At 43.0% G+C, this 12,316-nt stretch overlaps 1 protein-coding gene across 3 annotated transcripts in view; it reads left to right on the top strand.

Annotated features, from left to right (window-relative positions):
- SPTBN5 (spectrin beta, non-erythrocytic 5) overlaps positions 1–12,316 on the top strand; it is a 404,631-nt gene that overhangs the window by 115,980 nt on the left and 276,335 nt on the right. For all 3 annotated transcript variants that reach the window (XM_077464540.1, XM_077464541.1, XM_077464539.1), the window contains exons 23-24: positions 1,651–1,877; positions 9,450–9,636. In XM_077464540.1, the coding sequence (XP_077320666.1) occupies positions 1,651–1,877; positions 9,450–9,636 (414 nt within the window). The remainder of the gene's footprint in view (positions 1–1,650; positions 1,878–9,449; positions 9,637–12,316) is intronic.

Raw genomic sequence — 12,316 nt, 5'->3', positions numbered from 1 at the left:
CTCAGAGCTAGCCAGGTCACATGATATTGACATCACACGTGTGGGCGTGTATACATGCTGTAGTGGAAATCTCCTCCTACCTGAACTCTCAGCACTGAAGAAATTGTGCAGTTTATCATGTAACCATGGTATAAAGATCATCCAAAAAAGGGTATATAGTGGCAGTATTTTAATGTAAAAAGAAGATTTATAAGCTGTGGGCACTGTGGGGGATGAGAGGCAGTGGAACTATTTTCATAATACTGGGTTTAGTAGCACTTTAAAGAGTACACTGGATTTATACTTTCTGCTGCCCTGGGTCATCTGTGAAGAGCCCCCCCCCCCCCCCCCCTTACAAAGTTGACTGTTCTGGGTTTCCTCTATGTTTTAAAGCCAGCAACAAGCATGTCTGCTCACTGCATGATCTTGTATATTTACTTGAAAACCATTTTTGTTTGACAATTGCTCTGCAGAACAATGATTCAGTATGGTTAGGAGTTAATAAACGCCATCTCTAATCTATTTCTGGTATCACTCTAACAAGTTTAGGATCAAATAGTACATTAAGCCTACAGCAAAACCAAATCAATCAATCTATACCAAGATCAATATTTTTGCTTTGTTACATGAAAGCAAGTATAACTAAGTGCAGTTATCATCCCCACAAGAGGGCACAGGCAGTAATGAAAACTTTGTCAAAAATTTGATCCCTTGTTTACTGTGCCGAAAACAATTTTTGATTTTGTTTCCCCAGTGGAGAAATATCCTTTAATTTTCTGTTTGGACATAGGGAAAAGCTCCTCAATAATGACACAAATTAAAATAAAAGACTAACAGAGACGCTAAGAGCCCGTTCACACAGGGGCGACACGACTTGCAGCGCGACTCACAGACGCGACCTGCACACGACTTCAGCAGCGACTTGCAAAATGACTACTGTATAGAAGTCAATGCAAGTCGCCTGAAGTCGCCCCAAAAATAGTACAGGAACCTTTTTATAAGTCGGAGCGACTTGAGTCGCTCCTATTAGAACGGTTCCATAGTACAGAACGGAGCGCGAATTGTCAGGCGACTAAGTCGCCTGACAAGTCGCGGTAGTGTGAACGGGCACTAACCCTCCTTGCTTGTTTCCACCATTGCATAAATGGTTTTGGCTGGAGTTGGGCTTTATTATGCAGTTTTATGACCAAGATCTTGCATGAGCTTACGTGCTTGCTATGCATTGCAACATTCTGTTAAACAATATTTATTTGGAGATATAATACTGCAAAGGCATATGTAGCAATGGAAAAGAGATCAAATATTCCCTTCTCCACTGTGAGGATTGAGATTCAGCTACTAAATCTTTTTTTAAACATGTGCACAAGGAGACCACAGATCGATATCCAAGTGCTATCCAGTTCAGCAGCTTGATGTTTTATAGATGGTGAACTTTACCTGACACCCATGGCTTACTTACTCTGATCTTGGCAGTCAGTGTTATTTATTATGAGGATATCCTATAAAATATTGCACTTTATTTCACTCATTGAGGCGCAAAAGAAAATAGAGCTATGCATCTGTCACTGGCGATATAAATGGGGAATTTTATGCACTCCTATAAACAAGTAACAGAGGTTTGCAATAATTTAGCTAATTACATATACAACACCTCCTTATGTTCCAACCTAGGATGCCAAAATAAAGATTGAGAAGATAGAGAAGGTTCTGCAAACCCCAGAGTCAGTCCATGATCTGAGAAGCAGCCGAGACCTTCTCAAAGCACACCGTCAGCTGGAAAATGAGAGCAAGGAGTTGGCTGACAAAATGAACTCAATCGTCTCTCGAGCTCAGAAGATGGCCACCAACCATTTCAACTCAAAAGGAATAATGGATGAAACTATGAAGTATCTGCAAAGGTAATGGTTCCTACAGGGCAGCAGCGCTTAAAATAAAAATGAATGCTGAAAATCTAATGCAAATGTAAACTGTATTAACTGACAAAAGATTTGAAAATCTGTTTAGCTGGCCCTGTAATATATACCCCTCTACTACACTGTACAGTCAGAAATGGTAAAAGCCCATATTTATTAAATAAAAGGGATCTCTTCACCACAAGGGTAGACCCCTCTTTAAATTAACAGGTGGAAGAGATATCTGAAGCCTTACGCTTCAGCTGTGATGGCTTGTTACATGCATCTAAACTACTGTCTCACATGGGTCTCATGTCAATACAAATGCAGAGCACTATGGTTACAGTGCTGCAACACCCGTTCCCCTGTTAAAGAGCATCCGGCTTGCCTAACTTTTGAGAAATGTTGTCTGTTTGAATATACCTTGGATGCCACCTTCAGGGATCCCATGAGAGGCTAGAGTCTTGATGCAGGAGCTCCAGAGAGAGGGCAGCTGAGCCTCACCTTTCTCCTTCGAAGTTCTACTTCATCAGAGAGGAGATTGGGAAATGGATGTTCCCCAAGCACCTCCTGCACAACATGTTGAGGCATTTTACCACTGTCTCTGGCTCTCCTGTTCCAGGGAGCTGTGTGTGCGTGTGTGTGTGGGGTCATTATCTTCTCGGTACTGTAAAAGTGATTGGAACAAAATGTTTGAGCTCTCTGGCAAACTCAGGAGGCATTGCACTATCTTTGCTGATCGTTGTTTTTTAGATAGTACAGAATTCCCCCTGATCAGCCATATATAGCGAGATTAGTTGTCAGACCAGACAATCTGGTAGATATGGAGCTCTCACCCATTGAACCTAGGGGATCAAGGGTATTAACACCTAGGGCCTTCCTTCTTAACTGACTGAATTGTTTTTGGCAGAACCTATTTATGTTTAGGTATCTTCTGGGGACCATTTCCTTCTGGAGTTGTAAGTGCTTTTGTGTAGCACTGGTTTCACTTGGAGGTGAAACTCCAGATGTGGACATACTGTGTGTTCAGCCTGTGTTACTGCTGAGGGGCCAAAAGGGATTAAGTACACTCTGTGGTTTTCATAGAGGATTACCAATGCCTAAACATTTTGCATCATATGTACAATCTTAATTGCCTAAATGACTGAGTCTTACCTTAAAGAATCCCTGTCATCAAACTGTTCATTTTAACAAAATTCTCCTACAGTATAACATTATATGCCTCCCTTATGTAGACATCTAAAAGCCCTGAAACTGCTGCTGGGAGCAACCATTCTAGATGGGATGTGAAATAAATTACTAACATAAATATTATCCGAAAGTGGTTATGGATTCCCTCTATTTATTCCATATATGTATTATATATGGATATATGTATTAATTTGTCTATTCCTATAGTTAGCTAGTTTTTTAAAACTCTGATAATGTTACTTTTGATAGCACAATAATATAAGGTTAGTTATGAAAACTATGAAAACAAACACACTGCTTAATAAAACAACGTCTTATTTATTTCCCAAGAGAATAGGAAAATGCTAACCTGAAAATACTATAGAGCATATAACAAAAGAACATCAAAGATACTTATCACAAGGCTGTCCCCTAGACAACAATCCAGAGGCTTATCCTTGAAAATACTAAAAATATATCAATATCCTCTATAATATTCCAAACATGAAGGGCAAATTTCTGAAACTCACATCTAAACCTTATTCATAGCAAAGAAACATTAACCAGAAAATTCTTCCCATCCATGGAGCTCACTAAGGGCTGATAACATTGTTTCCCCCAGTGCTATATTTTAATGAACATGCGGCTACCTCCATTTTGAGTTTATGCAACTGTTCTACATAGTGATGCCTTTCCTGTCTTAATTGACTATTTTCGGTTTGTAGTCTTAGCATTTGGGTCTTAAAAGGGAAACGGGTTTGATTACTATGACCTCTATGCCTTGGATTGCTACCCCATCTCGCAGAATAAACTTCATAACGTTTGGTGTAGTTTTAAGCCGCGTACACACGTAGCGGTATGTCCGACGTACTTAGTCTGGCGGACTTCCCGCCAGACTGTCCGTCGGACTTTCCGAACGGGCTACTTGCCCACACACGGGACTTTTTGAGCGGACTAATACGGCGTACCAAGTCCGCCGTACTATCCGCCCTACTTTTGAAATGAACGGATTTGCCCACACACGCAGAAGAAAGTCCGCTCATTTAGAGCGCGTCTCCAGGTAGGCGGGGCCCGCGAAGGAGACGTCGCTGGCCCCGCCGCCTGGTATGGACTTAAAGGGGAACCCCAACGCCGAAAAAAATCGGCGTGGGGTTTCCCCCCAAGTCCACAACAGACCCTTGTCCGAGCACGCTACCCGGCCGGCCAGGAAAGGGGGGGCGAGCGCGCGCCCCCACCTCCTGAGCCGTACCAGGCACCCCCACCCCAAAGCACCTTGTCCCCATGTTGATGAGGACAAGGGCCTCTTCCCGACAACCCTGGCCGTTGGTTGTCGGGGTCTGCGGGCGGGGGGCTTATCGAAATCCGGGAGCCCCCTTTAATAAGGGGGCCCCCGGATACCGGCCCCCCACCCTATGTGAATGAGTATGGGGTACAATGTACCCCTACCCATTCACCTGTAAAATAAAAGTACAAAAAAAACACAACACACGAGATAAAATACTTTATTGCACAGCTCCGGGGGTCTTCCGTCTTCGGGGGTCTTCTCGCCGGACTCCTCCGCTATCTTCTTGTAGCTCTTTTACTAGCGGAGGAGCCCGGCATTCTTCTTCGTCGCCGGCCTCTTCTTCCGACTTCGGGGGTCTTGTCCCCCTCTTCGGTTCTTCTGCCGGGCCACCGCGCCTTCTTATAGCTCTTTTACAGGCGGTGGCCCGGTCTTCTGTCGCCGCCGCCGCCTTCCGTTCTTCTTCTTCTTCTTCTTCTCCAGGAGATGTTGACTCGACGATCTCTCCGGCCGCAATGCCAGGGACGCGCTGCGCTGCCACTTATATAGGGACAAGGGGCGGTGTCACATGGGTTTATGTCACATGGGTTGGTGTCACATGGTGACCCCGCCCCCTTACGATGTCACAGTCCCGGAGGATGCTGGGACTGTCGCCATGTGACATCAACCCATGTGACCAACCCATGTGACATAAACCCATGTGACACCGCCCCTTGTCCCTATATAAGTGGCAGCGCAGCGCATCCCTGGCATTGCGGCCGGAGAGATCGTCGAGTCAACATCTCCTGGAGAAGAAGAAGAAGAAGAAGAAGAACGGAAGGCGGCGGCAGCGACAGAAGACCGGGCCACCGCCTGTAAAAGAGCTATAAGAAGGCGCGGTGGCCCGGCAGAAGAACCGAAGAGGGGGACAAGACCCCCGAAGTCGGAAGAAGAGGCCGGCGACGAAGAAGAATGCCGGGCTCCTTCGCTAGTAAAAGAGCTACAAGAAGATAGCGGAGGAGTCCGGAGAGAAGACCCCCGAAGACAGAAGACCCCCGGAGCTGTGCAATAAAGTATTTTATCTCGTGTGTTGTGTTTTTTTTGTACTTTTATTTTACAGGTGAATGGGTAGGGGTACATTGTACCCCATACTCATTCACATAGGGTGGGGGGCCGGTATCCGGGGGCCCCCTTATTAAAGGGGGCTCCCGGATTCCGATAAGCCCCCCGCCCGCAGACCCCGACAACCAACGGCCAGGGTTGTCGGGAAGAGGCCCTTGTCCTCATCAACATGGGGACAAGGTGCTTTGGGGTGGGGGGGCCGCACGGCCCCCCTTCCCCAAGGCACCCCCCATGTTGAGGGCACGCGGCCTGGTACGGCTCAGGAGGGGGGGCACGCTCTCGCCCCCCCTTTCCTGGCCGGCCGGGTAGCGTGCTCGGACAAGGGTCTGTTGTGGACTTGGGGGGGACCCCCATGCCGATTTTTTTTGGCGTTGGGGTTCCCCTTTAAGTCCATACCAGGCGGCGGGGCCTGCGACGTCTCCCTCGCGGGCCCCGCCTACCTGGAGACCCGCTCAAAATGAGCGGACTTTTCTCCGGGCGGGAAAAGTCCGCTCATTTCAAAAGTACGGCGGACTGGCATACACACGGCCGGATTGTCCGCCGAAATGCGAGTCCGCCGGGAAGATTGGAGTGCAACACGGCATTCTAAGTCCGCCGTACTTTCGGGTCAAAAAAGTATGCCGGAGGCTACACACGGGGGGATTGTTTGGCGGACTTGAGTTTGCCGGACTTTTCCACCGGATTGTTTGATCGTGTGTACGCGGCATAAGGGTAGTTCCTTTGCATATCATTATTAGCCACTAAACAATACCTAGCTATGTGACCCCCCCCTTTTTACAAACAGAGCATTTGAGATCTGGTCTCCCTGCATAGGCCCTTCTCTGAGTATATGGCGATGGAGGCTCACATTGCTGCATAACATTACTATGATCGGAATCAACATACTTTACACTTTCATTGTCTGTGGAGTCACTAGCAATGGACTCGTCAGAAGTCTCCACTATCAATGTGTTACTATTCTTGAAAAGATCAGGCTCGCTTTTCATTTCAATTCCTGAATCAATCCTCATTCAGATCTCCAACATTGATTCTCACCATAGCAATATCACTTGCAGCGACACTTGCATTTGGCTTTTCTACATGTTGTTCCAGAGACTCTATCTTTGCTGAGCGCTGAGCATGTGTAGAAGAGAACTCCATGGCAGGCTTCATGTAATTCCTTCCTAAGCAGTATTATAATACTCTTATTCTCAGCCTCTCTTTGATTCAAGGAGGCAATACAACTTTTTCTTTGTTTGCACGTTTCCTCTAATTCATTAATTTTCTGTTCCAGTACACATTTTTCAGTCACTAATTGTTCAATGTGATCAAAAACATTTGTATCTGCCTTTGCAACCATTGTTAATATATTCTTAGTTACACTTTGTACCTGCTCCAATAATTGCTTTCTCTCAGCATACCATTGGCCTTCTTTTGCTATAGCTATATCTTCAATTTTCAGTAACATGCATACAACATTGGCCATCTTTGCTTTCTTGCCTGTTTTCAAAGACTTTTTATGTTTTATCTGATCATTATGAATATTATATTGTCTCTATAATTCATTCAATTGGTGTGTTAAAGCGTTTTCTGCCACAGTGCTGAAATTAACACAAGCATGTCTCTTAAGAAAATATTTAATGACCTCCATTGATGTGCTAATTAGTCTACACTGAAGGTTGCTCAACACAGCAGCTGCTTAGACGATGGACACAGACAAAACACACAGCTAAAAGCTTTTTAGAAGCTAACTTTTACTTGTGGTTCTACACCACACAAGGTAGAGCACACTCCTAATCAATGCTCTACTATTACCACTGAGTTTAGCCCTATTATCTCAGAGCACAGGCCACACTGAACTTTTATTGGAACAGAGAGCTATTTCACTCTCACGTGAGAAAAAAATAAAATACGAATAAAAAAATAAATAAGATAAAAGATAAAAATAAAAAATAAGAATCTATATCTCTCCCACTTTCTCCTCAAAGATGTGTGGTTTATCATGTCAATTTGCAAGCGATAACCAAGGGGGATCACCCCTCACTCGCTGTCACACTTGACCAGCTACATAGGCCTCAAACAATTTGCATTAGCAATACAATAAACGTTACCACATACACATATACCAGCCAAAAATCTCACCAGATTTTGCACATCTGTTCACTGATGAATTATTTCATAGAATTTTTAGGACCACTCACGCAGGGCTTCAGAGTTCACGAACCAGAGCAAATCTTGTCCACAGTAGAGAAGGCATTCAATTCTGGATGTAGTTGAGGACTCATTAGCTTATAGGGACTCATGACAAAAATACATTAGGGTTTGGGTTCTGTGCAGAAATAAATTCCACATGCCTTCTGGGGCGTCAAGTGAAATAAATTCTAAAATAAATATTATCCAAAATTGGTTACATATTCCCTCTATTTATTCCATATATGTATTAATTTGTCCATTCCTATAGTTAGCTAGTCTATTAAAACTCTGATAATGTTACTGTTGATAGCACTCGCTATGAAAACAAACACACTGCTTAATAAAACAACGTCTTTTTTATTTCCCAAGAAAATAGGAAAATGATAACCTTGAAAATACTATAGAGCATATAACAAAAGAACATGAAAGATAGTTATCACAAGGCTGTCCCCTAGACATGGTCTCATTAGCTGGGCTCAAAATGGTAATGGAGAGAGCCATCAGGCACAAGCCAAGAACAGAAAAGGGACGATTTCCCTTCTGTGTGCACTTTTTACACATTCATTCAGGCCCACTCGTAACCACACCCCACTATCCTCCTGTTCAATGAGATATTGCCAAGAGGTAGTCCTTTTAATATATTATATTTCTGTCCATCCTGCTCTAGTGGCCTCTAGAGGCAGCATTGTCCATGTATCATGCCTATGTGCCCTGGGTCAAGCTTCAGTGCCTGTTGATCCTTTGATCTTTGTAACCCACCTTCATCAATCATCCTGGCAGCCATGGCCCTCTTTGAAGCCTGCTTGCAGAGCATTATCACATCAGTTGATCAGGAGCCATGCTTTTGTTTCTTGATAGAGGCCTGACTTCTAATCAGATGAAGATTCTGATATGCTACGAAGCTTTGATGTGCAACCTGTTACATTCCAGACAGCCCCCAAGAAGGCGGAAGGCTTGGTATAGACATAGTTCATATTTCAAACACCTCTTGTATTATGAAACAAAACATGTGACATGTCAATAGCCCCATCAGTCTAAAAGCTGTCACTCAAGTAACCATCTATAATATTCCCCTTCGCTTCTCCTCCAGCTGCTACATAAAAGATTATGTAGGGAGGTTGAGGGGCAGATTAGCTGGGCAAGCATATACTGTAGTTAGACTCTCCCAGAAGAAAAGAGGGCTATGAAGTGCAAAGAGGGAGGGGAATGTCCCAAGGACTCTTCTGTTGAAATCCATCTAGCTAGCGAACTCAGAGTCACATTGCACATCAATACAAAATGATTTATAGAAAGGAAAATGCTGTAAGCATTTAAAATACTTGATTATGTATTTTACCTGCATTTCTTCACTATGGATAAAGAAATAGAGGGTTATGACCTCTATAATTTTTTTTTGCTATTTTTTTCTATTGGAGAGAACTCCCTAGACTTCTTTTCCCATAGCCGCAACAATTAGGAAAACTCTCAAAGTGAAGGAATCCCTGGTTGTTAGAGTCACCAGAACTAGCGGTCCCATTGGAAGATTTCTCATCTATTCCTAGTCTGATGACAGCCCAACATTTGGGATTTTCCTTCACTTTCATTCTTGGTGACAACAGCAAACAGGACAACTAAAGAGGGTAACTCTTCCTTATGGGGGCAGAGAGAGCAATAAAAAAAATCACAGGTGTCCTAATCCCTTTTTGACTCTGTCTAAAAAAATCTTTAACTATTTGTTATTTAAGCATTGCAAACCCAAATTGCTGATATTCTGGAGCTGGGATTTAGGTTTGTTATCCGTTGGCATACTGCACATTTCGGTAAATGACTTTGCGTGTGCCTTCTAAAAAATGCATGTTGATTTACATTTTCAGGTTTGAGTCTCTCCAGGAGCCATTAGCCAAGAGAGGGGAATTTCTGCAAGCTAAAGTGAATCAATATGAGTTTTATCATTACTTTGATCTTGAAATGACATGGATTGCTGAAAAGATGCCTGTTGCCAGCTCTACTAATGTTGGCAAGTCCTTGGATGCAGCTCAAAGCTTGCTTCAGAAACATAAGGTATAAATACATGAATATTCCTTTTAGACTAGACCCACTGAGAGTTATTCTACATAGTTTCTTTGTCTGCTTTGTATTTTTTTCTATGTCTCGTTCAATGCCCACATTGGAAAGGTATTTTGCTCTTGATTAGAACCTTTCCACTGTGCTAGAAGATGTCTGAGATCAATGCTGCAGGTTTTGCAGGTTTTTATGACTTAAATGCATGCATGCACGCTTGCTTTATCTACAAAGGGCCTGGGTATCCAATAATCCTGAGTGCTCTGATATGCAAATATTGACTTACAGCCATGCTTGATACCGTTACTTTTTTTAGAGACGTACAAAATATGTTTTCTTTTTATATTTTGCCCAGACATGTAAATTTAATAAAGAAACAAAGTCTTCTGTGTGTATGGTCTGCAGTATATTACATGGAAATATTTTTTACCAGACCATATTGAAGCAAAAACAGCTTTTCATTAGGAACATGTTACCTATGGTACTGTCCGATAGCTTTATTACATAACATGGTTACAATTAAGTTGTCTTGCTAAAGAAATAACAAGAGCAAAGCATTCCTTAGACTAGTCTGGAGCCAATATTCTCTCTTAGGGGGCTCCAGGAGCATAAATCTCAGGGCTGAGGAAGGAGAGTCTTTCCTTTAGTGGTTACTGCTCTAAAACACAGACTATGTTTGTTACTGTCCCATTTACCTTGGCAGATCACAGGAATGCATTCCGCTATTTCCACTTCTTTTTCCATAAACAGTGCAATAAAAGGCAAATGAGCAGCAATAAAAGTCAATGTCATGGCGTGACCAAAAATATTGGGTATTTCCTGTTTAATACAGGTCTCTTCAATATAGCATCCACATTTTAATGCAGTGATTTCTCTTCTCCTAGTAGAAAAAAATATATCATAAACTTTTAGAGTGTGGCTATGGTTACCTAAAGGCCAATTAGACTTAAATTTTTGAATCAGCTAATTACATTCAAGGTTTATCAATAAAAAGGGTGTAGCATTTGTTTAGAAAACAGCCACATTCTGAGAGCAAAAGTCTGCCTCCTGCCAGCATACATTAAAATGCTAGTAAAGTATACACTTTTTTTTCACTTTAGCGGCACACAGAGCGGACCATAAATGTGGTTTGAGCTGCGCATGTATGGCTTAAATCACACTACTCACAGACAGGCAGGAGGGAGATTTATGAGAGTTATAAAAACCCTGCCTGTCGGCAAGTTTTGCCATAAATGATTTTACTACCACTTTAAGAAAGATAAACAATTATAGAAATACCCCTGTGCAACCAAAAAATACCTTATCTATGTACCAAAAGCAGCTGACAAAGCTTATTCTGACCTATTTGTTTACATGAACAAATCAGTATTTTTTTTATAGAATGTTACTTATAACCCCCAAACATTATATATGCAGTATATACTGTATATATATTATATATATATATTAGCAGAGGCCCTAGAGAATAAAATCGTGGTCATTGCACTGTATTTGTGCAGTAGTTTTTCAATTTTTTTTTGAGAAAATTATTTTTAATGCAAAAAAACACACTATTTTGGTAAAATATAAAAGATGATGTTACATCAAGTAAATAGATATCTAACATGCAGGGCCACTGATAAAGCAGTGCAGCCATCCTTCCTGTACTGGGCCAAAGCCCCATTAGTTCAAAAGGGGGGCACGTGCACCTGCTGAGCAGAAGGGCCAGCTGTACTGCCTTACTGCAGACAGACACCAATCCTCTTCTGCCTCCCCCTGCAGCGCTGCCGGTTTCTCCTCCACTCCCTCCATTCAGCTATGCTGCAGGAGCTCAGTTCTAGCATTTATGCCCTCATCCCCTGCTTTCCATGCCCCCCTCCATAGGCAACGCTTTAATCGTTTTTACAGGTTACCTGTTTAGAGTTACAGAGGAAGTCTAGCACTAAAATTATTTCTCCTGCTATAAAATTTGCAGTGGTGAGCTTCCATTCTTCTAGACCAGGGGTAGGGAACCTGGCTCTCCAGCCTTTTTGAAACTACAAGTCCCATGAGACATGCAAGACCCTAACAATCACAGGCATGACTCCTAGAGGCAGAGGCATGATGGGATTTGTAGTTTCAAAACAGCTGGAGAGCCAAGGTTCCCTACCCCTGTCCTAGACCATAGAGTTGACCGGAGATGATCCAGTATCCAGTCACTTCTATTGTAAGCCGGCACAGCCGCTGGATTGGATTCTGGGATCCCCACTGGGAGAGCCTGGAGAGGCATCGAAGAGTGATGGAAGAAGGAACCCCTTCTGTTGCCTGTAAAAGCAATCCAGTTGCTAATTAGCCACTGGGATTGCTTTTACTTTGTAGCACTTTGCCAATTAAAAAGAAAACAATATTGGGGTTATAAACCTGGCCATAAACCTGGCATAACCACTTGCAGTCAATCATGTACATGTACGTGACTTGGCAGCAAGTGTTAATAATATGTATTCAAAATTGCAGTGCTGTACATATGTCACACCACACTTCCCACCTGCTCCACCTCAGTGCAAGCAGTGCTCTCATCTTAACCTTTGACCCACATCACAAAGGTCATAGAGGGCATATGAAGATCTCCTAGGTTGTGTCCAGATGTCTGCTGCCAGTCTCTCCTCCTAATCTCCTCATAACATACAATGGGTGTATTCACCTTTAAGGGGTCGGAGTCCCG

The sequence above is a fragment of the Lithobates pipiens genome, unplaced genomic scaffold, assembly GCF_037356315.1.
Source record: "Lithobates pipiens isolate NorthernLeopardFrog02 unplaced genomic scaffold, aLitPip1_a1.2 Scaffold_30, whole genome shotgun sequence".
Classification (NCBI taxonomy): Eukaryota; Metazoa; Chordata; class Amphibia; order Anura; family Ranidae; genus Lithobates; species Lithobates pipiens.
The sequence above is the reverse complement of the archived record's forward strand: the minus strand, read 5'-3'. Positions and strand labels throughout refer to the sequence as shown.